The 19,524-nt window shown below is 58.9% G+C and overlaps 2 protein-coding genes across 9 annotated transcripts in view; both read right to left on the bottom strand.

Annotated features, from left to right (window-relative positions):
• Window positions 1-3,775: 3,775 nt before the first annotated feature.
• On the bottom strand, window positions 3,776-13,483 carry FAM3A (FAM3 metabolism regulating signaling molecule A). Of its 6 annotated transcripts, XM_040467411.1 has the most exons (14): window positions 12,768-13,483; window positions 12,015-12,079; window positions 11,831-11,895; window positions 11,629-11,749; window positions 11,250-11,417; window positions 10,871-10,943; window positions 9,414-9,527; window positions 8,853-8,876; window positions 6,546-6,669; window positions 6,397-6,455; window positions 5,880-5,930; window positions 5,472-5,556; window positions 5,269-5,395; window positions 3,776-4,453 (listed from the first exon to the last, which is right to left on the bottom strand). In XM_040467411.1, the coding sequence occupies exons 6-14, from the start codon at window positions 10,881-10,883 to the stop codon at window positions 4,358-4,360; spliced, it is 693 nt and encodes a 230-aa protein (XP_040323345.1). In that variant the 5' UTR covers window positions 10,884-10,943; window positions 11,250-11,417; window positions 11,629-11,749; window positions 11,831-11,895; window positions 12,015-12,079; window positions 12,768-13,483; the 3' UTR covers window positions 3,776-4,357. The 6 variants fall into 6 exon arrangements, with proteins under 6 accessions (XP_040323345.1, XP_040323346.1, XP_040323348.1 ...); XM_040467412.1 differs by having other exon boundaries at window positions 11,831-12,079; XM_040467414.1 differs by lacking the exons at window positions 12,015-12,079; window positions 12,768-13,483 and having other exon boundaries at window positions 10,871-11,067; window positions 11,831-11,890.
• Window positions 13,484-16,632: 3,149 nt separating this feature from the next.
• Window positions 16,633-19,524, bottom strand: part of G6PD (glucose-6-phosphate dehydrogenase) — a 14,728-nt gene continuing 11,836 nt past the window's right edge. For 2 of the 3 annotated variants that reach the window (XM_040467398.1, XM_040467399.1), the window contains exons 7-13: window positions 19,319-19,444; window positions 18,910-19,003; window positions 18,358-18,544; window positions 17,837-18,072; window positions 17,670-17,746; window positions 17,492-17,584; window positions 16,633-17,391 (exon numbers count right to left, since the gene is read on the bottom strand). In XM_040467398.1, coding sequence (XP_040323332.1) covers window positions 17,301-17,391; window positions 17,492-17,584; window positions 17,670-17,746; window positions 17,837-18,072; window positions 18,358-18,544; window positions 18,910-19,003; window positions 19,319-19,444 — 904 coding nt within the window. In that variant the 3' untranslated portion in view covers window positions 16,633-17,300. The remainder of the gene's footprint in view (window positions 17,392-17,491; window positions 17,585-17,669; window positions 17,747-17,836; window positions 18,073-18,357; window positions 18,545-18,909; window positions 19,004-19,318; window positions 19,445-19,524) is intronic. The other variant, XM_040467397.1, reaches the window with a different exon arrangement.

Here is a 19,524-nt window from a genome sequence, read left to right as displayed (position 1 = left end):
CTAGCGACCAGGGCCGGTTCCGACCGGATGTGACGTATCCGGGAGCGACGAGTCGGCGCGGGCTCGAGGCCCCGGATGCCTTCCGGGTCGTGGTTGGTCCACGCCGTGGGGCTGAGTCTTCTGCGCTTGTTGCCGGGACGACCCGCTCCGGGTTAGGGGCCCTGGTCGGGCCCAAACGCTCTGCGACCCCTGGGGGCAGTGGGACACGGGCTTAGCCCTAGCAGGGCCGGATCGCCAGCGGGCCGCCGGTGGTGGCGGGAGCCCAGGGTCAGGCGCCGCCTATTCCCACCTTTCTTCGTTCAGCCGTGGACCCAGTGTCTAGTTCCACACTGTGGGACATCAGGGGGCTTGTCCGCTTTTCAAAACTTTTTTGGCGCCAGCAGCAGGGTCTGAAGGCCTCACGGACAAGGAATAGACAATCAGATGGCATAAGTTGGGCAAAATGGGGAGACAATAAGCAAGTGCTGAGTCTAAGGAAACTTGCATGTTCCGAAAGGCTGCTGGAAGAACTTGTCACGGCTGTGATGGAAGCTGGTGGCCCCCAGAGTTACAGGTACTTGCCCATGGCAGGTGCACAAGACACATCGTTGAGAACGTAACCAAAACAAAACGGCATTTGTATTTTAATTTTTATTTATTTTTAACGTTTATTTATTTTTGAGACAGAGAGAGACAGAGCATGAACGAGGGAGGGTCAGACAGAGGGAGACACAGAATCCGAAACAGGCTCCAGGCTCTGAGCTGTCAGCACAGAGCCCGACGCGGGGCTCGAACTCACGGACGGCGAGATCATGACCTGAGCCGAAGTCGGACGCTTAACCGACTGAGCCACCCAGGCGCCTCTGTATTTTAATTTTTCAAGTACAGAATAACTTTAATAAAAATCTGTTAATTTAAAAAGTAAAAATATATTAAGTTTAAACTTACTTAAATACATTTTACTTTAAAATTTGTATTTGTGTGTGTTTTATAAAGTTCAGATTGGTACGTGTGTACGATATGTAAACAGTTAAACACATGGTTGGGGTGTATGCTTAAGATGGTTTGATTTATGTCAGTGATCAGAAACATTCAGAGGCCCTAGCTCTAGGCTGTTGTTTAGCCTCAGAGGACCAGTAAGGCATAAGCCGTGTGTGTGTGTGTGTGTGTGTGTGTGTGTGTGTGTGTGTCTGTGTGTACTTTGTCTAAGAACATCTCCGTACTGTCCCTCTCAAATGAGGTTGAGGGAGTCCTGATGGAAGCAGGGTGCAGTTTGCAAAAGGGCAGTGGGGGTGGGGCCGTCGGGGACTGGGTATTACTGGCCATAGGGAGAGGAGGAATGGGTCAGCCAGAAAGGCAGGGGAAGGAAAACCTAAAAGACTTGTCCCCCCTGGAGGAAACCTATGTTTTAATCATTCAACTAAATGGGAATTGGGGCCAGGGGTCAAGGGGAACAAATGTAGTCAGAAGGCTGCTCCCCGTTATTGTCAGTCGCTTCAGCACTCCCTGAAAAGCCAGAGTGGGCTGGTGGGGGGTCTGGCATGAGGGAACTTGGCGGCCTCTACAGGAAAAAGGGACGGCTAAATTAAAGGCAAGAGAATGTCATCTAGACTGAGAGAACATACAGAGCAAACGACAGTGACAGCAGTTCGGATGGGAGACCGGCCACTCTACTATGTTATAGAGTCACGATGGTGGCCCTAAGAGGTGTGCTTACTCCTACTTTCCTCCTCTCCAGGCAGGTTTGTCCGGGGACACTGTGATAAGTATGCGTGGAAGACGTGTTCTGTACAAGTATGGCGTGCACTTGCTATTTACAGCGAAGTGTAGCGACAGCGGTCGTTTTTGTCTACCCAGCATCAGCACCTCAATCCCTCCTCCACATTTGGTACACAAGGTTTGCATGAGAATCACCCCACGTGCTAATGACATTACGGGGGCTCGAATTACTGTGGGCGTTGGGGTCTGATGTGGGAACACTAGTCCCCCTCTTTTGTCATTGCTTATTTTTGCTTATGTCCGTTTGACTCGGGATTCTGGCTTTTAAAACAAAGGGTGACCCAACTCTGGTAGGTGGGAGTGGGATTTCGGGGCAGCGGCACCACCCCGGTGGAGGAGGGCTGAAGGATATAGAAAGGTTTACCTCTACTTTGGAAAGTTGGGCAGGCTCTACCTCACACCGCCATTGGCTTCGTAGCCTGTGTTGGACCAAGTGGGGGATAAAGCTGGGCTTAGTGCTTCTGTCTCTGTGACTGTGGAGACTCCTAGTGAAGACACGGCCCCCACCCCCGCCCCGAGGAGTTAGGGGCCATCGCTGGGGCTCGGTCCTTTGTCCCCAGAATGTAACACGGTCCAGGGCAGGGCCTTGGTGAATGTTTGGGGAAGGTCAGGCAATCACAGCGGTGGTTTGAGAGGCCTCCCAGGCTTGCAGTGTGGACCTTCAGTGACATTCAGTTTCCTTCGGGGCAAGCTACCAACCTTGAGGAGCCCCACTTACCTGGCTTCCCACCTCCTGGGCTCAGCGGGGACTTTCAGCTCTTCTGTGAATGGGGGGAATGACGGTCCTCTCTTGCTAGGGTTGGCATGAGGCCCACGCAGGTAGTAGGTGTATAATGGGAATGCCAATGGGGGAACTAAGGCGATATGGGCTGTGGGGGTGCAGGTGAAACACTGGGGCAACCCCACAGGTACGTCGGACCTCATTATAGTGCCTTCCCTCCCTTGGGGGACATTTGAAACGGTCTATAATAAAAGATTTAAAAGTGGATCCACGTATGATACCACAGTGGTAGACACACATCATTACACATTTGTCAAACGTACAGACTGTTCAAAACCAACGAGGAACCCTAACGTCAACTCTGGGGTTCAGGTGAGGAGGTGTCAGTGTAGGTTGGGGACCTACCTGTGCGAACTCTCTGCACTTTCTGCTCATCTTTGCTGTGCATCTCTAACTGCTCTAAAAAAGCACTTGGCTCGGGGGCAGGCTGGCTGTTGACTTCTCTGATCACCATCTCCCGGGCAAGCGCCCGGGCTCTTGTTGTCGCCACCTCCCTGATCTTTGAGACAGCCTCTCCTCTTCTGCCTGCTCCATAAATACTTCCCTTTCTTGACACTTTGTTCACACTCCGGTAGCACTGACCTGTTAGAAGGTGGAGGCCCGGGAAGCCTGTTTCCAGAGTAGGACTCATTAAGTCCATCGCCACTGCTACGGCCCCCTCGAGGCTGCCCGGCTGGCTCCTGGATTCCCCAAACTGAGGAAGTTCCAAGTGCCTTTCCCCCTTTCCCTGACCACTTCTTTGCCCACGGGATGTAGCATTCCAGGAAAACTCCTTAGAGTTTCTTGTTGGTTTTCACTTAACGAAGGGAAATAGAACTGTAATCCTCAAGAAATGCCAAATAGGTCACATGACTTGGGCTTCAAAGCCTTGATCTCAAAGGCATCCAAAGCCAAGGGCTGCAGGTAGACACCCTAGCTCTTGAGGGAGCCTGAGGGGAGTGGGGAGGCACCTGGGCTGATTTTAATCCCCATCCCTGTCTCTACCCGCCTTTGAGGTGTTCGAGGGAGTTGGTGGGTTTCCCGCTCCCCCAGAGGGTAGAGCCCTCTCTCCTGGGCAAGGGTACAGGAATGCCAGCTGGGGAGCTGCTCTGCTTTCTGCCTGTGCCACATCTCAGCCACCGCAGAGACCGTCAGCGGCAGGAACCCTGGAGACAAAGTGTGTCTGCTAAGGCCGTGGGAGCAGGTTGGCTAAGCCTCAGGGACGTGTCCCTCCCCGCAAGGACAACGCTGCCCGACTCCCCACTTAATGCACTTTATTCCACTGGGGCCACTAATTTATTGAGAGGTCATCCGGAAGGTGGGCCCCCGACAAAGCATGGGAGCCGCCATCTGCCGCGACAGGGCCGGTGATCAGGCGACTTTGGTGCCCCGGCTGGCTCGGCTCCGACGAGGCCCCTTCCCGAAGAGCGCGATGCAGGAGGCAGCCGGGTGTGGCTCACCTGAAGGAATCACCCTGGAAACAGGATCAGCCCCGAGAGCATCGAGCGGCTCTGGGATGGAGAGGTTCTGGAAGATGCCCCGACCCACTGCGGAGCTGCTACCAGACTTGGCGCAGCAAGGGGCGAGCACCCGGGGCCCTTGTGACCACGGGTGCTTGGGAATCAGGCGGGGCTGACCCGGGGAAGCAGCTTTACAAAGAGACCCCCACCACCGGTCACACCTGGTCCCGTCACCGCTTCGGAGCCCCGAGGTGTTGGGGCAAGACGGCACTCCCGGCTGGGCGTGGGGTCAGGCCTCAGCCTCACGCCGGCGCCGCCACCGCCTTCTCCTGGCCGGGCACACGCAGCCCCCCTCAGCCCGGTCCCTGTGCTCGGCCGGCTAGCTAGCCATCGTTCTCTTGGGGATGCAGCCTTCCATCTCCAGGGCCTCGGGCCAGCCTTCGTACTTATTGGTGTGCTTACTGTTCTTCACGTGCTGTGGGGTTTGGGGAGCAGGGGGTCAAGGCCTCAGCCCTAAGGCACAAGGGACAGACAGGGCTTGCAGTGCCCGTGTGCTGCTGTCAACCGACTGTGCACTCTCGGGGCACAACCCCCTCTGTCCCAAGACACCTCGATTTTCTCATCTACCGAATGGGTGGAGTAGAAGAAGTCAGCTTCTCTGCACGTACGTGTGCGTGGCACACGTGAATATTCCCGCTCTCACTTGGCCCACAGGGGCTGCTGGAAATTTCAGGAAGAAAAAGGCCAGAGGGAGCATTTGTGCTCGGAGTGCTGAATTGCTCTTTTGAGGCACCCAGAGCCTTCCAGAAAGCACTGGAGCAGCCTATTTGCTTTGTCCTGCTGTGGGGGACAGGGCGGGGAGCCCCGTGGTTTCACCAAAGAGGAGGATGGCACCTGAGGCCTCCCAGCCCCGCACGTGGGGCTTGACATGTGTGAGTCTGGGGGGTCAGTCAGAGGACAGCAGGGGCTGGGGGGAGAAAGCCAGTGCAGTGTGAATCGGGGATCGGGGTTGCAGAAGCACGGGACAGGACTGAGCATCTTGAAGATGTTTGCGAGAAAGGTCTCTCAGTTGTGAGCCTTGCCATTACGAAAGCTTTGCATTTAAGGACCCTGTAGAGTGAAATCCATACAGGACAGGGAAGGTCAACGTTATACTGCCCCTCCCTGTGCACCCGGTGAGGGGTCTGGGGTACCTTGGCTAGGGGTGCTGGGGCAGAATCCAGGGAAGCCTGCGGGGTGAACGGAAGGGGCAGGCACACTATTCTGCGGTGCGAGGCTCTCCACCCGTACCTGCTCAAAGGGGCTCTTGTTCTGCACGCCCTTGGCCCCCACAAACACCCAGCTGTCCCGGAAGGCCAGGTCCTTCACATTCTTGCTGCCCAGATCACTGAAAAGCTTCCTGGTCTCCTCGTTCATCCTGCCGCACAGAAGGAAGACATATAAGCAGTCGCTGTGGAAGGGCGAGGCTGAGGCCGGCCTCGGCAATCACTTACTTGGTGGCTGGGTCGTCGTACGATGCCACAAACACCAGGGTACCTTCATGCAGTGGCCGAATAAACTTCAGCAGATCGTTGACATCTGGGGTGTCCGGTCACATGAAACACAAAGCATCGGGCGCCACTGAGTAACCCTCCCTCACCAACCCTTGGTCTCCAAACAAGGAAACTAAAGCAGGGATCAGGCCAGGGACACACCCACCAAGGTCCCCAAGTGAAAGGGACAAACTGGTACAAGAAGCCAGGGCCATGCCCATGACCGTACACCTGTTCCTCTCCCTGCCCTTTCCAAACCCAAGGAAGCGCTCAAGAAGCCACGGCGAATAGACAGAGCACGGTGCTTCAGGGGAGAGACGCCCAGTCATTCTGCCGCACGACGAGCAGGAGGCCATGACCGCCACTCACCTCCTGCCCACATGTCAAAGGCCCGGGCTTCGATGAGCTCACCGCTGACCCCTGGGTTGACAGGGAGGGAAGAGTCCTGCTGGGCGAGCCACCAGGGCAAGGCCACCATACCATCCCGGCCACCCTAGATCGGGCTAAGGACACGGCAGCGGCCACTGGGCGCAGCCCTTCTGGAAGCTTTGCAAACATCCTGCCCATTCATGCCCACCATGCCCCTTGTTCAGAAAGCTGCGGCCCATCCAGGGGCTCCCTAGGAAGCACCCTCCAACTTCCTGGAAACTTCTGGTTCTTTACTGCTTTTGTTTATTGGGTCACTTCTTCTGTGGAAACTTCAGTGTGCACGGACCCTCTTCCGGGCCTCTCTGTGGATTTCCAGAAGTGGGGCGGAGGGAGGAGAGGGCCAAGGCGAACACCCAGATGCCTCCTCATGGGGAGGGTGTGGGGAAGGAGGGTGGCACATCATGGCATGGATCTGCTTCTCTGGTCTGAACTCTGACCCCACATCACAGGGACTCACCGTTCACCAGGGCGATGTTCAGTCCACGGCCCACGTTGTCCTTGACACTGCTCATGAGCCTGGCGGGGGGAGGAGGGGAGCAGAGTCCTCAAATGTCCCTCACAGATCTAGCTTTCAGGCTCCCACCCCCCTCACCGCAAGGAGCTCACATCTTATCTTCGAGGCAGATCTTTGGTCCGATGACATTGGCGGCCCCGCTGACCATGCGGAAGGCCAGGTGCTCCTCGGGACATGGCTGGGGCAGGCCGCATTTGTACTTCCTGGCTCGTGGCTCTGGGCAGGTACAGCAGGGGTGACCCACGGGCCTGGCCCTGGGGTCACCTGAGATCTGGGAGGGGGAGGTCAGGACCAGCCCACAGGTAGGAATGAGTGGCCACAGAGCAGGGGACCAATGGGGTGGGGGGGGGGGGACATGGCTTAGGCCAAGGCCAGGGACGCTTCCACGGACACTCTGCATCCTGCTGGCGCCGGCCTCAGCGCAAGGTGACAGGGACCTCGGGGAGGCTTTTCTGCCACTGGTGGGAGAAAAGAGATAGGAGGGCTGGCCTTCGCTTGGCCCCGCCATGGAGAGAGCACAGGTGGGGAAGGAAGGGGCAGCTGGGAGGGCGACTGCAGGAAAGTGGTGACAAAAAAAAAAAGAGCGCCTGAACCCCACGGCAGAGGTGGGAGGACGGGAGGAGGGCGGCTGGCCTCTGTTACAGGTTCAACTGTGCCCCGCAAATGACACGTTCAAGTCCTACCTCCCAGCACCTTCGAATACCAGCCGATTTGAAAACAGGCTCATTGAAGATGTAATTTGTTAAAATGAGGTCATCCTGGAGTAGGGTGGCCCTAAATTCAATGACAAGTGTCCTTTTAAGGGACAGACAAGACAGAGACGGAAAAGGAGGCCCTGTGCAGACGGAGGCAGAACCCGGAGGGACGTGCCCACAGCTCAAGGTGCACCTGCGGCCCCCACAGGCTGGAAGAGGCAGGAGGGAGCCTCCCCTGGAGCCTGCAGACTTCAGCCTTCCGGCTTCCTGAACTGGGGGAGAAGCCGCGTCTGAGGAGAAGAAACATCTCAGTGTACGTGGTGCGTGCTCCTTTGTTACAGCCAGGAAACATCTGACAGCAGGAGGTGGGCGCTGCTCCAACAAGTCCCCCAAAAGGTGGAAAGGGCTTTGGAACGGGGCAATGAAGGGAGGCTGTAGAATTTTGGGGTGCAGCTAGAAAAGGCCTCGATTGCCTTATGGGACTGTTGGTAGAAATATGGATGGAAGAGGGCAGAGCTGGTTTGAGAGCGGGGAGAACACATACATCATCATGACCACGTTGTCGTCGGCAACATGAAGGTTAAAGGCGCTTCTGTGGGGCACCCGGGTGGCTCAATCAGTGAAGTGTCTGAGTTTGGCTCAGGTCACGATCTCACGGCTCGTGAGTTCGAGTGCCACCGTGTTAGGCTCTGTGCTGACAGCTCAGAGCCTGGAGCCTGCTTTGTTTTCTGCGTCTCCCTCTCTCTCTGCTCCTCCCCCACTTGCGCTCTGCGCATCTCCCTGTGTGTGTCTCTATCTCCCTCTCAAAAAGAAACATTAACAAAAATTAAAAAGGCGCTTCTGGTGAGGTCTCCGATGGAAACCGGGAACATGGTATTGGATCCTGGAGGTAAGGTTCATAAAGTGGCAAAGAACTCATAAACACTGAACTGGGATACTTAGTTGAGGAGGTTTCCAAACACAGTATTGAGGGCTCGGCCTGGTTTCTCCTTGGTGCTCACAGCAAAACGTGCGAGAGCAGGCTCTGTGCTTGGATGAGCATTTACTACGGAGCCAGAGGGTGCGACTTGTGGACCCGTGCAAGCATGTCAGTAGAAGCCAGGAACAGAAACGGCCTTATCCACGAGAGATCTGGAGGGCCCTCTCATCTCCTCGCTTGGAGTCTCGTAAATCGCACAAGAGACCAACAATGTTTTTTGAGAATTTTATACCAGCAGAAAGAGTGCTGTTCTGGGCTGAAAGGGACAGAAAAGGGGCAGAAGGAAGAAGCATGGCTCTGAGGGCAGAGCGGTGGCTACCGAGGCCAGAGATGGGCCAGGCCCAGAGGGTAGGACCGCACCCTCCACTCCAGAGGGTGCCCCTCACCCCCGTTCAGTTACATCCAGAGCATAGAGCATTGGGCCCTAGAAGATTCTTCTCAGGCCTTGAATCCTAATGGCATTTGCCCTACTGGGACTGGTGACTGGTTTATTCCTTCCAGTTCCTCCCTCTTGCAGTGGGGACATCTATCCTATGCTTGTCTTACCAGTAACTGGATTTCTAGGTTCACAGCATGCAAGCAGCTCCAGTGGGCTGTGATGGCCAGTTTGGGGAGGGACGAAGGGAGAACAGAGAGCCTGCAGGCCTTAAGGCAGGTAGCAGCAGCAGAGAAGCAGTACGAGGGCTGGGCACAGGAAAGGAGCAGGGAGGTGACGGGAGGCTTACCTGCAGTTGCTGAGTTCTCTGGGCCTGTGGATACAGAGAGTTGTTGGTGTCAGGGTGGAGGCCTCCAGGGCCCTGTAGCAGAGCCTCCTGGCCTGACACCGTGAAGTCAAGGTGGAGGATTGATCAGGCTCAGGGGCCAGGGGCTAAGCCAGATTCAAGCCCCCTGCTCCGGGAAGAAAGTAAATTGCAATTGTAAATGGTACTTGGGTGAATCGTCACCAATGACAAGGCGTAGAGTCCTGTCACCATCTCAGAGCCCAGCATATAGCCTGCAGGGAGCAGCCAGGGTGTCGTCCCCAGTGTTCAGCGGAAGCCTCCCTGCCCCTCTCTCAGACACTAGTGAGTCCAACTGGGCACAGAATTCTAAATACATGGATTGGAGTTCCCAAATGAAACAACTGGGTGGTAGAGGGAAGAATGTGTTGGATGTCAGGAGGCTGACTGGGGTTAGCTAGAGGTGGCCCACCAGGGAGACAGAAAACCCAGGCCACACCCACCTCACCCAGAGCGAGGGTGGCCACCCTGGCGACCTCCACAGACAATCAAGAGTCCCACACTCACTGGAGAAGAGTTGCTGGATACGAGGAAAGCCACTGCCAGGCCCACCTAGGAGAATGCTGACCACGATCCAGGTGAGGCCCACGGTGACAATCAGGGCCACAATGCGGAGGGGGCCTGGAGGCAGGACAGACACAGGAAGGCCACCTCAGTTGCCAGTGAGCTCCCGAATGACCCTAGGGCCTCTCAGGACTGGATTTCCATGCCCCCTTGGGAAGAAGAAGGTGGGGACCTGTTGCCACCCGGCAGGCCTGGGACAGGAACTTGAGATCGTGGCAGGTAGATGGAGGAAACAGAGCCCCAGGCTGGGAGCTGGGTTCTCTGTGGAGCCCTGTAACTTTTGGCCTCTGAGGTTACCAGCGTATTCCTGTGCCATCCATCGTGTCCTGTTTCTCCTGTTTTGATGGAGGAGGGGGTCCCTACTCAATTTGAAGACCTGTTCCTTCACCTGCCGGGAGCTGGACCCTGAGGTCTCCTACTTGCGCAGATTTCTTGTCATAGTCCCCATTCGCTCTATCTTGTTCTTTCTCCTGTACCTTCAAAATCTCCCGTTGTAAGAAGTCACCGAAGCGAAGGGGCTCCTTCAGAATCACAGCCCCATCCTGTGATTCTCTCCCCCCTCCCTTCATCTTCCCAGTTAGCATGTCCAAAGGCATCTGCACTGCCTCTTTCTGCATGTCACCTTACACTGTGTCCCCACCTACTCCAGCCTGGCCTTGTCTACATCACCCCATCAAGGCAGCTTGTTGTCAAGGCCACCTATGACCTTCGTGGTGTTAGCTCCCTGAGTCCCCATGCTGGAAATACTTGTCCACTGGCTTCTCAGACAGCACATTCTAACCCCATCTGGACGCTCGTCAGCCTCGTTGCTCAAATGATCTTCATCTATTTTCCACTGAAAAGCTCCATGTGCCCGTTTCCCTACATACAGTCTACTCTCCTATACGTGCCCTCATCAAGTCCCGGCCCTGAATTAACCGCCTCCTTTCTTGCTGCAGCCCTGACTGATCTTGAGGCCGTAACTTCCCATCCAGTCCCTCACCGGCCAGTTGTCACGAGGATAGATGTACAACGCTGCAACCCTAGGAGGTCTGAAGTGGCAATTCTTGAGTTCCTCTGAAACCACGCCTCCCCGGTAGCACACCCCGCCCCCTCGAGCTAGCCGCCATGCTCCGCGAAGCCTCTCGCACAACTCATTTTCTCAGACAGCGGCCACAGCGGCCGGTTATCCGAGTTGGGACAAATCGACTATCTTAATCCTCCTTTCACAGTTCTTGAAGTTCTGGGAGGTGAAAGGATTTGCTCAAGGTCATAGAATGACACTTTGTGCAGGGTTCTCCGTTTCCAAAACCACACTCAGTGGTCCATCAGGGCACCTCCAGACACCGATCTCTGGACACCTGGGTCGCCAGGGCGATCCCCTTTCCAACTCCTTTGCAATCACTCTGGACGCCACCCACCTGCCAACCTCATGTCCACTTCTCCCGCGGGGTTGGGGTCGTCGGCAGGTGCAGTGTTTGGGGACCCTGCACTCTGGGGGCAACAAAACACAAGCGTGAGCCTGTGCTTGGTCCTCGCTGCTGGGTGGACGCGACCGGTGCACCGGCTTGTTCGTCCAACCACCTGGCCAGGCTCCTCGGGCACGCGCAGAAAGGCCCTGTCGGGACAAGAAGGTCCTCAGGAACCCGTCGGCTCACGGCCGTGCCCACGGGAGCCCCTGGAGCCGGGAAGTAAAGCTGGTTCGCCCGGACGGAGGCCTCCTCCCATGGGAGGCCCCGTGCTCAGGTCGCCCTTCCCAGGCTGGGGACGGACGACGCCGGTTAGCTGGTGGAGACTTGCCTGGCCCGTGGGGCGATGCAAGCTGGGTTGTGGGCAGCCTTGTCAGGCCGGTCGCCCGGCTCCGCTCGCGAGGGGAGACGAGGGAGATGCGCAGCTCGGTCCGACAGGCCCGGCAATGGCGGCCCGGGGGCGGGGCCACAGCCCGCCGGTACCGCCCCCGCCGCGGGGCTGGCAAAGGAGAGGAGGCGGTGGAGTCCCCGCCCCCGGGCTCAACGCATCCCCGCCCACAGGCCCGCCTCCACCACCCGCTCTGGCCGCCGGGTGGGAGGGGCCCGCACCGGCCCGGCCGCGGAAGGCGCTCCGGCGGGGTCCCCAGGCCTCCAAATGGGAGGAGCCGTGTGGTCGCGCTCCTGATCCACGCGTGCTTCGCGGTACAAACCTGCCCCCAGACTCCTCTAAGGCGGTACGAGCCGGCCTTCCTAGGCTTCGAGGGCTGGGGTTGCACTCCTGCCCTGCAGTCGAATTTCTGAAGCCTCGAATGAAGCGGATGTATCTAGGGTCTTAATTAGAAATTCTTTCAAAATTGGTATGTGTCTCTTTTAGAAACCAGGAGGTATAGAACAGTCCACCGGGGAAAATACCGGAACGTGACGAGCCAGAGGCCACCAAGCTCAGCCTTGCGATGCCTTTCCTCACAGTCGGCTTTCTAGATGGAAGCACGTTCACGTGGTCTCTCACCTCGCCCTGATACTGGAAAACTCAGGTCTGCTCCCCTCAGCGCCTTCAGGAAGGCGTCTTTGCCACCGCCCAGTGCACCCCAATCACCTCCTGCACCGGGAGAGCTGGACCCGCTGTCAGGGGGACTCATCTTTCTTTCTGTAAGACAGCACCTGGGTGGCATGAGAGTGCGGTGGGGGGGGGGGGGGCGCGGGTGCCCCCTGACCCAATGACCCCACGACAAAGCCTTCATGAGGAAAGAATCCAAAACACAGACAATGCCTGTAGAGCTAGGCAGTGACAGCTCTGGTTACAACCCAGTACCGTCTACACTGGTGTACACAACACACAAGATCAAAGTAATCGGTTTTAGGCCCTGGCTGCTGCAGGCACGGTTTTTTTGTTTTTTTTTTTTCCCCACGGAATTTGGTATCAGACATAATGCTGACCATCTGTCAAACACCAGTGCTCTCCTCAGTGCTCTTTCCTGCAATGCTTGTAGCCGTGGTGCCCAGGACGGAGCTCCTGGGCTGCCAGCCAGACGAGGGGCATCTGCCAGCCCGGTAGTTCAGAGAGGCCACTGTTTACATCTTGCTCAGAGCACGCATTTTGGAACGCTTGCTTTAATGAGTCCCCCTGAGGGTCCTGAGGCACACCCACCATCCCCACGGGCACCACATAAGTCATGGGCCAGAAGCCTGGCATTCAGTTTCAGGTCTTTGGGGCCTTGTGGGACAGCCTTGCACAACTCCCTTGTTTTCTTGGGGACTGTTTTTCAATCCGGACATACGGAGGATTAGGCCCTCATGTTGCCGCCCCAGCACAGGCAGCCAGCGTGAAGGAGCAGAAAATGACTCTTACCTGTGCCCCAGCATAGTTCCCACAGCTGAGGCGCCAGTTGACTGTTGTTCCTTGGATCCCCTTGCCTCTGCCTCAGCGTAGGCAATCTGGAGTGGACGTGCCGGCTGATATCCTCAACTGATCTCTCCTCTGCTTCTTGCAGCGTAGAAACTGGCCACGGAGCTGTCAGTCAACGGTCCGCCTCCCAACCTGCGGGGGTTTCTACCCCACAGTAGACCCCCTCACCCGGGCCTTGTGGCCTCTAGATTGGGCAACCGGATCTCAGGTGGCAGTCGAATGTCCTCACCTCTGCCACAGTGCGGGACTCCAGAGCTGAAGGGACAATTGGCTTCCCCCCACCCAGTCCTTCAGACCTCTGTGTTTAATAACCCACAGCTAAAGTGACACTTGAATGACCTCAACGGTCCCTCAATCTCCTTTCCAGCACAGGATACAGACATGGGCTTTCGTTCGAATGCTGTTGTCACCTGGGGCCACAGCACTGAGGAGGCACTGGCGTGCCTTCCGGCGGGGTTCACGTCCCTGCCTGTGTAGCTCTCATTTCGGACGTGCTACTTGTGGATCGTGTCGGGTTCTCACGTTCTGCCTCAGGGTAGGGACCCAGACCTGAGGTAACCGCTCAGTGCCCACACCTGCCCCTCACCCGAGCATAGGCACGAAGAGCTGAAAGGGGGCTCTCCACACCTGACCTCCAAGCCTTGCCCTAGAGTACGATCAACTTAACGTTTATTTATTTTTGAGACAGAGAGAGACAGAGCATGAATGGGGGAGGGGCAGAGAGGGAGGGAGACACAGAATCTGAAACGGGCTCCAGGCTCTGAGCCATCAGCACAGAGCCCGACGCGGGGCTGGAACTCACGGACCATGAGATCATGACCTGAGCCGAAGTCGGACGCTCAACCGACTGAGCCACCCAGGCGCCCCAAGAGTACGATCAACTTAAATGGTAGTTGAATGTTGGAACTCGGACCCAGGACTTAGGGCCCCAGAGCTCAGGACTGTTGGTCGGCCTCACACAGGTGCTCCCATCCTGTCCCTAGACATTCAGCGCCAGTTGAAAGCACTTATACCCCAGCACCAATGTTGCTACCCAGAGTGAAAGTGACAGCTTAACGTCCTTACCCGGGATCTCATGCCTTGTCCCCACTGCAGGCTCCTAGGGCTGAGAGGACAGTCGACTGTCCTCATCGGGGCCCTCACCGCTTTGTTCCACAGAGGCACCCAGAGGTCAGGTGACAGTTGAATGTCACCAGCAGGGCCCTTATGTCTGCCCCAGTGTAGCACCTACATCTGAAATGTCAGCTGACTGTCGTCACCTGGGCCCATGTGCCTGTCGCAGGAGAGACACTCAGAACACGATGAGATTGGGATGCCCCAACACTCCTCCCTCTGTGCTCACACATGGTCATCATGTGCTGCTGGCCCTGGAGCTGTGTCCCTCTTCTACTTTGGCCTCCTGCTGCTGCCCCTGTGTGGATCCCCCCAGGAGCACCCTCCCTGGTCATGCCATGCCAGCACGGTCCCCAGGGGACCTGGGGACCCAGGAGGACTGTCGACAGAATCCAGCTCTGCTGGGTTCCTCAGTCTATGAATGCCTGTGTGGCACTGCGAAGGACTCTGAACTTGAAGATCCCTGAGGGGTCAGGAAGGACTCCCGCACCCTCAGTTACTTGACTCCTCCCCATCACCAAGGGCTTGAAATTATCCTCATATCCGTATTTTGAGGATTTGAGGTTTGCAGGATGGGCCAGGGCAGCAGCAGCAGACTTAGATGGCTCTTCCCCTGGAGTAGGCAGGGCAGCACCCCCTGGGGGGGGGAAGCAGGGGGAAGGCACGGCCGTATCTTCAGGGAGGGACCCATTCTGCCCCATTCCGGGCCACCATCCCGGGGCCCGGCCCTCTCCTGTCATTTCAGCCCATCCTCCCATCACTGTGGCTGCACCACAGCCAAGGACAAAGACTCTCTGTAGCCACGTGGGAGCCAAAGTGTTCCAGGAGAGCCTGTGAGTTCCCAGGCTGGCCCCCACTGACTCCTGGGGAAGCCTTTGCCACTGCCCCCTCTCCAGGAGGCCACAGGCACTAGAAATAAGGGTGAACGCCACTGCCCTCTGGCTGAAGCCTGGCCTACAATCCTGTCCACATGGAGTCTTCAGCTTCTCTGCATGGACCTGGGGCAGGAGAGGTTTTGAGGTCCAGTTCCCACCCAGCTGGCACTCAAGGCTCTGTGATCTGTCTGTATCCTATCCCTATTCCAGTGAACTCGGTGACCTCCCCCCTTCCTTAATCGGAGGTGTGTCACTTTCCCTGGCTTCAGGAGGGGGTGGGAGGGTGGAGACGGCACCCTAGGGTGCAGGTCATGTGTCCAGGGGTGACCTACTACCCTAGCATATGTGGGGGGAACAGATCAGCCCACCATTGGAGTTTCTTCATCTCCGTACTGCTGTTGCAGAGTCGTGGGTGGGAGCCTTGGTTTGTCCCCCCGCAGTCAGCGATCTGCCTGCCACACTGCACTCCATTGGCCTCTCCCTACCCAGGCTCCCAGCTACTACCATCCCAGCTCCGGGCGAGGGGGCTATGCAGGAGCTAAGGCCGGCTGCTTCTCCTCGGTGGCAGGCAGGAATGGGCCTAGACGGTGGGAGCGAAAAGCTCTGGGCAACTGATTGCCTCCCAAGTGGGGCACGGGTTAAGCTGGAGGGAGGGGTCACATGCCGTCAACAGCCTGAGGGCCTGCTCCCTCCCGGAACAGGGAGCAGGCCAGCCGCAAGGCCCCGGGGTACGTGTTCACCTCCCTGGGAGTGGAACCTTCCTCCCCTGGTGTCTTTCTGGGCCCCCTGTTCCCTCCGCAAAATGTACCAGCACCTGATCGTGGTGTCCTCCTGTTTCTGGTTGGTTGCATCTAGTGGAACCCAGGCCACGAGTGCAGGGGCTGCAGTGTCGCTTCCTGCCGTGCCCCTGTGGCTCAGCCGAGCGGAGCTGGGGGAGGTGGCAGAAAAGACTGGGGGCTGCTGCCTTTGTTGGGAGTGTGCTGGGATGAACAGCGGTCCCCCTGATCTGTGTCCACCTGGATCCTTGTCACATGGCCTTGTTTGGAAACAGAGCGCTTACAGAGATAACCAAGGGAAGCCAGGCTGACGCCGTGCTGGAGCCGAGCGCACCCTGAATGCATGCAACCAGACTGGTGTCCTCAGGAGGGAAAGCAGGAGCCGTACATGCACAGACACCAGGCGGCGTGTGGAGACACAGACAGACACAGGGGTAATGTGTGTACAAGCCACGGAAGGCCAAGGATGTTGGCCACCACCTGCACGCGGAAGAGGCAAGGTCGTCCCCTAGAGTCTTCGGAGGGAGTGCAGCCCTGCCAACACGTGGGTTTCAGACTTCTGGCGTCAGGACTGTGACAGGATAAAAGTCTATTGTCTTATGCTCCCCCCACCCCATCGGGCGTGGTGCCTTGTTACAGGCGCCCTCCCCCAGCACCCCCTCTGCCTCTCGTGCCCAGATCCCGCTCGCCAGCATGCACCGGCGGTGTGTGTACACGGCCCCCAGCCGCTCTGCTAAGCGAGCCGGCCGGGGCGGGGACGTCGTCAGGGCGGATGCCCACGTGGGCAGCGAGTGCATGGAAGCGTTCGGTGCAGAGTGAAGAGCACAGATGGGACAGGGGGCTCAGGAGGCAGCTGGGACGCAGGGCTTGGCCACAGCTACACCCGGGGTCAGGGCTGACGGCCTAGGTCCCGAGCCCACACTGCGGAGGGAAGTGGGTGACAAAAACGGGGCGGCCCCGGGCCCTCCACCAAACGGGCCAGCATCAGGCGCAGGTGGCCTCCTCCATGGTTGCGAGTAGCAGGAAGGAAACAACCAGGGAGCAGACGGGTCTGTCTGTGGATTTAATGGCAGGGGGCTGAGACGGTGAGTGCCCCTTGCTGTTTCTGCTTTTCCAGTGGCGAGGGGGCCCCCCGTAGGTGCGTGGGCCGTGGAGTGTGGAGTTGGAGGGGCGGGGGGAGCCGGTGGGGCGGAGGGACATTCAGGGGGCCCATGACACAGGGGACGGCGGGGCGGCACACAGGTCCCTCCCAGCAGGTGACCAGGAATGTCAAGCGGCGAGACCGGTGAGAAAGCGCTCGCCCCCGCCCCGCCCCTGTTCTGAGGAGCTCGCTCAGAGCCGGCCCGGAGTGTGGAGTGGCCTGCCGGCCGCCCCTCCCTGCCATCCCTCCCTCCTGTCCTGGTAGGAGCAGCCCCAGACCGGCAGAGAAGCCACGCCACTTCCTCCTGTTGGGGCTCACTCCCGCAGACAGAGGTGGCTCAGGAAAGGCTGGTGGCAGCTAGGGATGGTCATGGCGCGAGTCTTGAGTGCGTGGTGCTTGCGGAATGTAGCTAGGCCCAGGGTGGCAGGCGGCACAGAGCGGGCAGGGTGGCCAGGGGCCAGGAATGTGAGACTTATGGTCCTGAAGCCCTCCCGACGTGGGCTCGGGGTGGCGGGCGAGCGGGTGGAACAGGACAGACAGGGCCACGGTGGGTGGGGCAGGGACCTGGGGCTCAGAGCTTGTGGGGGTTCACCCACTTGTAGGTGCCCTCGTACTGGAAGCCCACTCTCTTCATCAGCTCGTCTGCCTCCGCGGGGCCTCGGCTGAGAGAGCGACAGGCAGAGCGGAGATGTGAGGGAGCCCTTGGCCCCCGTGTCCCTTGACCCCAGCCCATCCTCCCCCCTCCATGCCCCAGCGCCTCACCTGCCATAAACATAGGGGATGGGCTGGGGCTTTTCGCGCTCGATCTTGTGCAGCAGCGGCGTGAAGATCCGCCAGGCCTCCCGGAGCTCGTCACTGAGGGGACATAGGGTGGCTCTGGCGTCGTTCCCGGGGTAGTGGGGGAGCGGGTTGCCCTGTGGGCCCCGGGGCCGCCCCTCACCTGCGCACGAAGTGCATCTGGTTCCCACAGAAGACGTCCAGGATAAGGCGCTCATAGGCGTCGGGGAGCTTCACGTTCTACAGGGAGGGGGTTGTACTCAGGCCGCCCATGCACGCGCACCCCCCCGGCCGCCCCCCGCTGCCCCCCGCCCCAGGGCGCGTGGCTACCTTGTATCTGTTGCCGTAGGTCAGGTCCAGCTCGGACTCCTCAGGGTTGAAGAACATGCCAGGCTTCTTGGTCATCATCTTGGTGTACACGGCCTCGTTGGGCTGCACGCGGATCACGAGCTCGTTGCGCTTGCACTGCTGCTGGAAGATGTCTCCGGACACGTCGCGGAACTGCAGACGCACCTCAGCCTTGCGCTCGTTCAAGGCTTTGCCGCAGCGCAGGACGAAGGGCACCCCTGGTCGGGGCGGAGCTGACTTCAGGTCCCGCTGCCCCAGCGGCCCAGGCTGAGCGCGCGTGAGGGGGCGAGAGAGGGGGTGAGGCGGGGGCTGTGTGAACGAGCGTGACATGGGGGTGAAGGCGAGTGCGCACGTGTGCGGCGAGGCGGCCTCTCCCGCCCAGCGCCCCTTGGGCCCGGCGCCCCACGTGTATTGGCTGCCGCGCCCAAGCGGGTCACACCCCGGGAACGAGGGCTCCCTGGGTAGACGCTGGCCCGCCCGCCAGGCCCAGAGATGCCACCTACCTTCCCACCTCTCGTTCTCCACGTAGAGGACAACGGCCGCAAAGGTGGCAGTAATGGAGCCGCGGGGCACCGTGGGGTCATCCAGGTACCCTTTGGTGGCCTCGCCCTCTCCGCTGGGGTTGCCCACGTACTGGCCCAGGACCACGTTCTCTGACTGCACCTCGGAGATGCACTTTAACACCTTGACCTGGAAGAGAGCCGGGGTGGGGGGGGGTGGGGAGCTCCTTGGGTACCGGGGTGGAGCAGCCAGGCAGGGGACAGACAGCAGCGGCCTGAGGCGGCCGTGTGACCACGGGTGGGCTTCCCGCAGGGCTGCCTGGTCTGTGCGGACAGGGGCTGGTGCCCGGCCAGCTGCGCACACCCTGCCGAGGGGCGTGGCCGTGGCCTCCCACCCAAGGCCTCTCTGGGGCCACCTGGACCCGCTCTCCTCTTTTCTGAGGGAGAGGCTAAGCGCCGAACTGCCCACAGGTCCTATCGGTCCTGGGACGTGACATCCTGGGCTTCTTGCTCTTGGGCCGGCAGCAGGGACCAGGAGGGTGCGCCTGCACCCACCTTCTCGTCGCGGACATCGTCCGAGTCAGTGGAGGCGGGCTTCTCCATGGCTACTAGACACAGCATCTGCAGGAGGTGGTTCTGCATCACGTCCCTGCAGAGAGAAGAGTGCGCGCAACGCACGTCAGGGGCTTCCAGGCTGGGAGGAAGGGGGGAGGCGTGGGCTCACCCCAGCCCCTCCCCGTCGGCCGCGCCCAGGCACATGGCACCTCAGACATGGCTTGCTAGCAACAAGCTATGACATTTGCTCCGAGCTCATGGCTACCCCTGGACGTCACCTCAAGTCAAGGAAAGAAACAGTGAACCATCACTTCACGGTCACCACTGACCACTCACACACCCACCCACGAATGTGAACCTGGAGGGGGGAGGAGAAGCCCCCAGGACAGGGAGGGTGACAGGCTCTCACCGGATGATCCCAAATTCATCGAAGTAGCCTCCACGGCCCTCGGTGCCAAAGGGCTCCTTGAAAGTAAGGATGACACAGGCGATGTTGTCCCGGTTCCAGATGGGACCAAAGATCCTGTTGGCGAATCTGCAGGAGGCGCACGGTGGAGGGTGGCACCGCATCGCCAGGGCAACATCAGGCTGGGACCGCCCCGCCGCTCCCTATGC

The sequence above is a fragment of the Herpailurus yagouaroundi genome, unplaced genomic scaffold (assembly GCF_014898765.1).
Source record: "Herpailurus yagouaroundi ecotype Mexico unplaced genomic scaffold, PumYag 67493, whole genome shotgun sequence".
In the NCBI taxonomy this organism is placed as follows: domain Eukaryota; kingdom Metazoa; phylum Chordata; class Mammalia; order Carnivora; family Felidae; genus Herpailurus; species Herpailurus yagouaroundi.
This window is presented reverse-complemented; position numbering and strand designations above follow the sequence as displayed.

What these genes read in the sequence shown, in the direction of transcription:
- FAM3A (XM_040467409.1), bottom strand. Translation starts at nt 6,961, where the DNA reads ATGGCGGGGCCAAGCGAAGGCCAGCCCTCCTATCTCTTTTCTCCCACC. An exon ending in GAACATCGCCCTGGTGAACG is followed by an intron (nt 5,931 to 6,396) that starts GTGAGTCCCTGT and finishes CTGTCAACCCAG; the next exon opens with GGGTCAGCGGTGAGCTCATC. An exon ending in CTTTGACATGTGGGCAGGAG is followed by an intron (nt 5,557 to 5,879) that starts GTGAGTGGCGGT and finishes CGGACACCCCAG; the next exon opens with ATGTCAACGATCTGCTGAAG.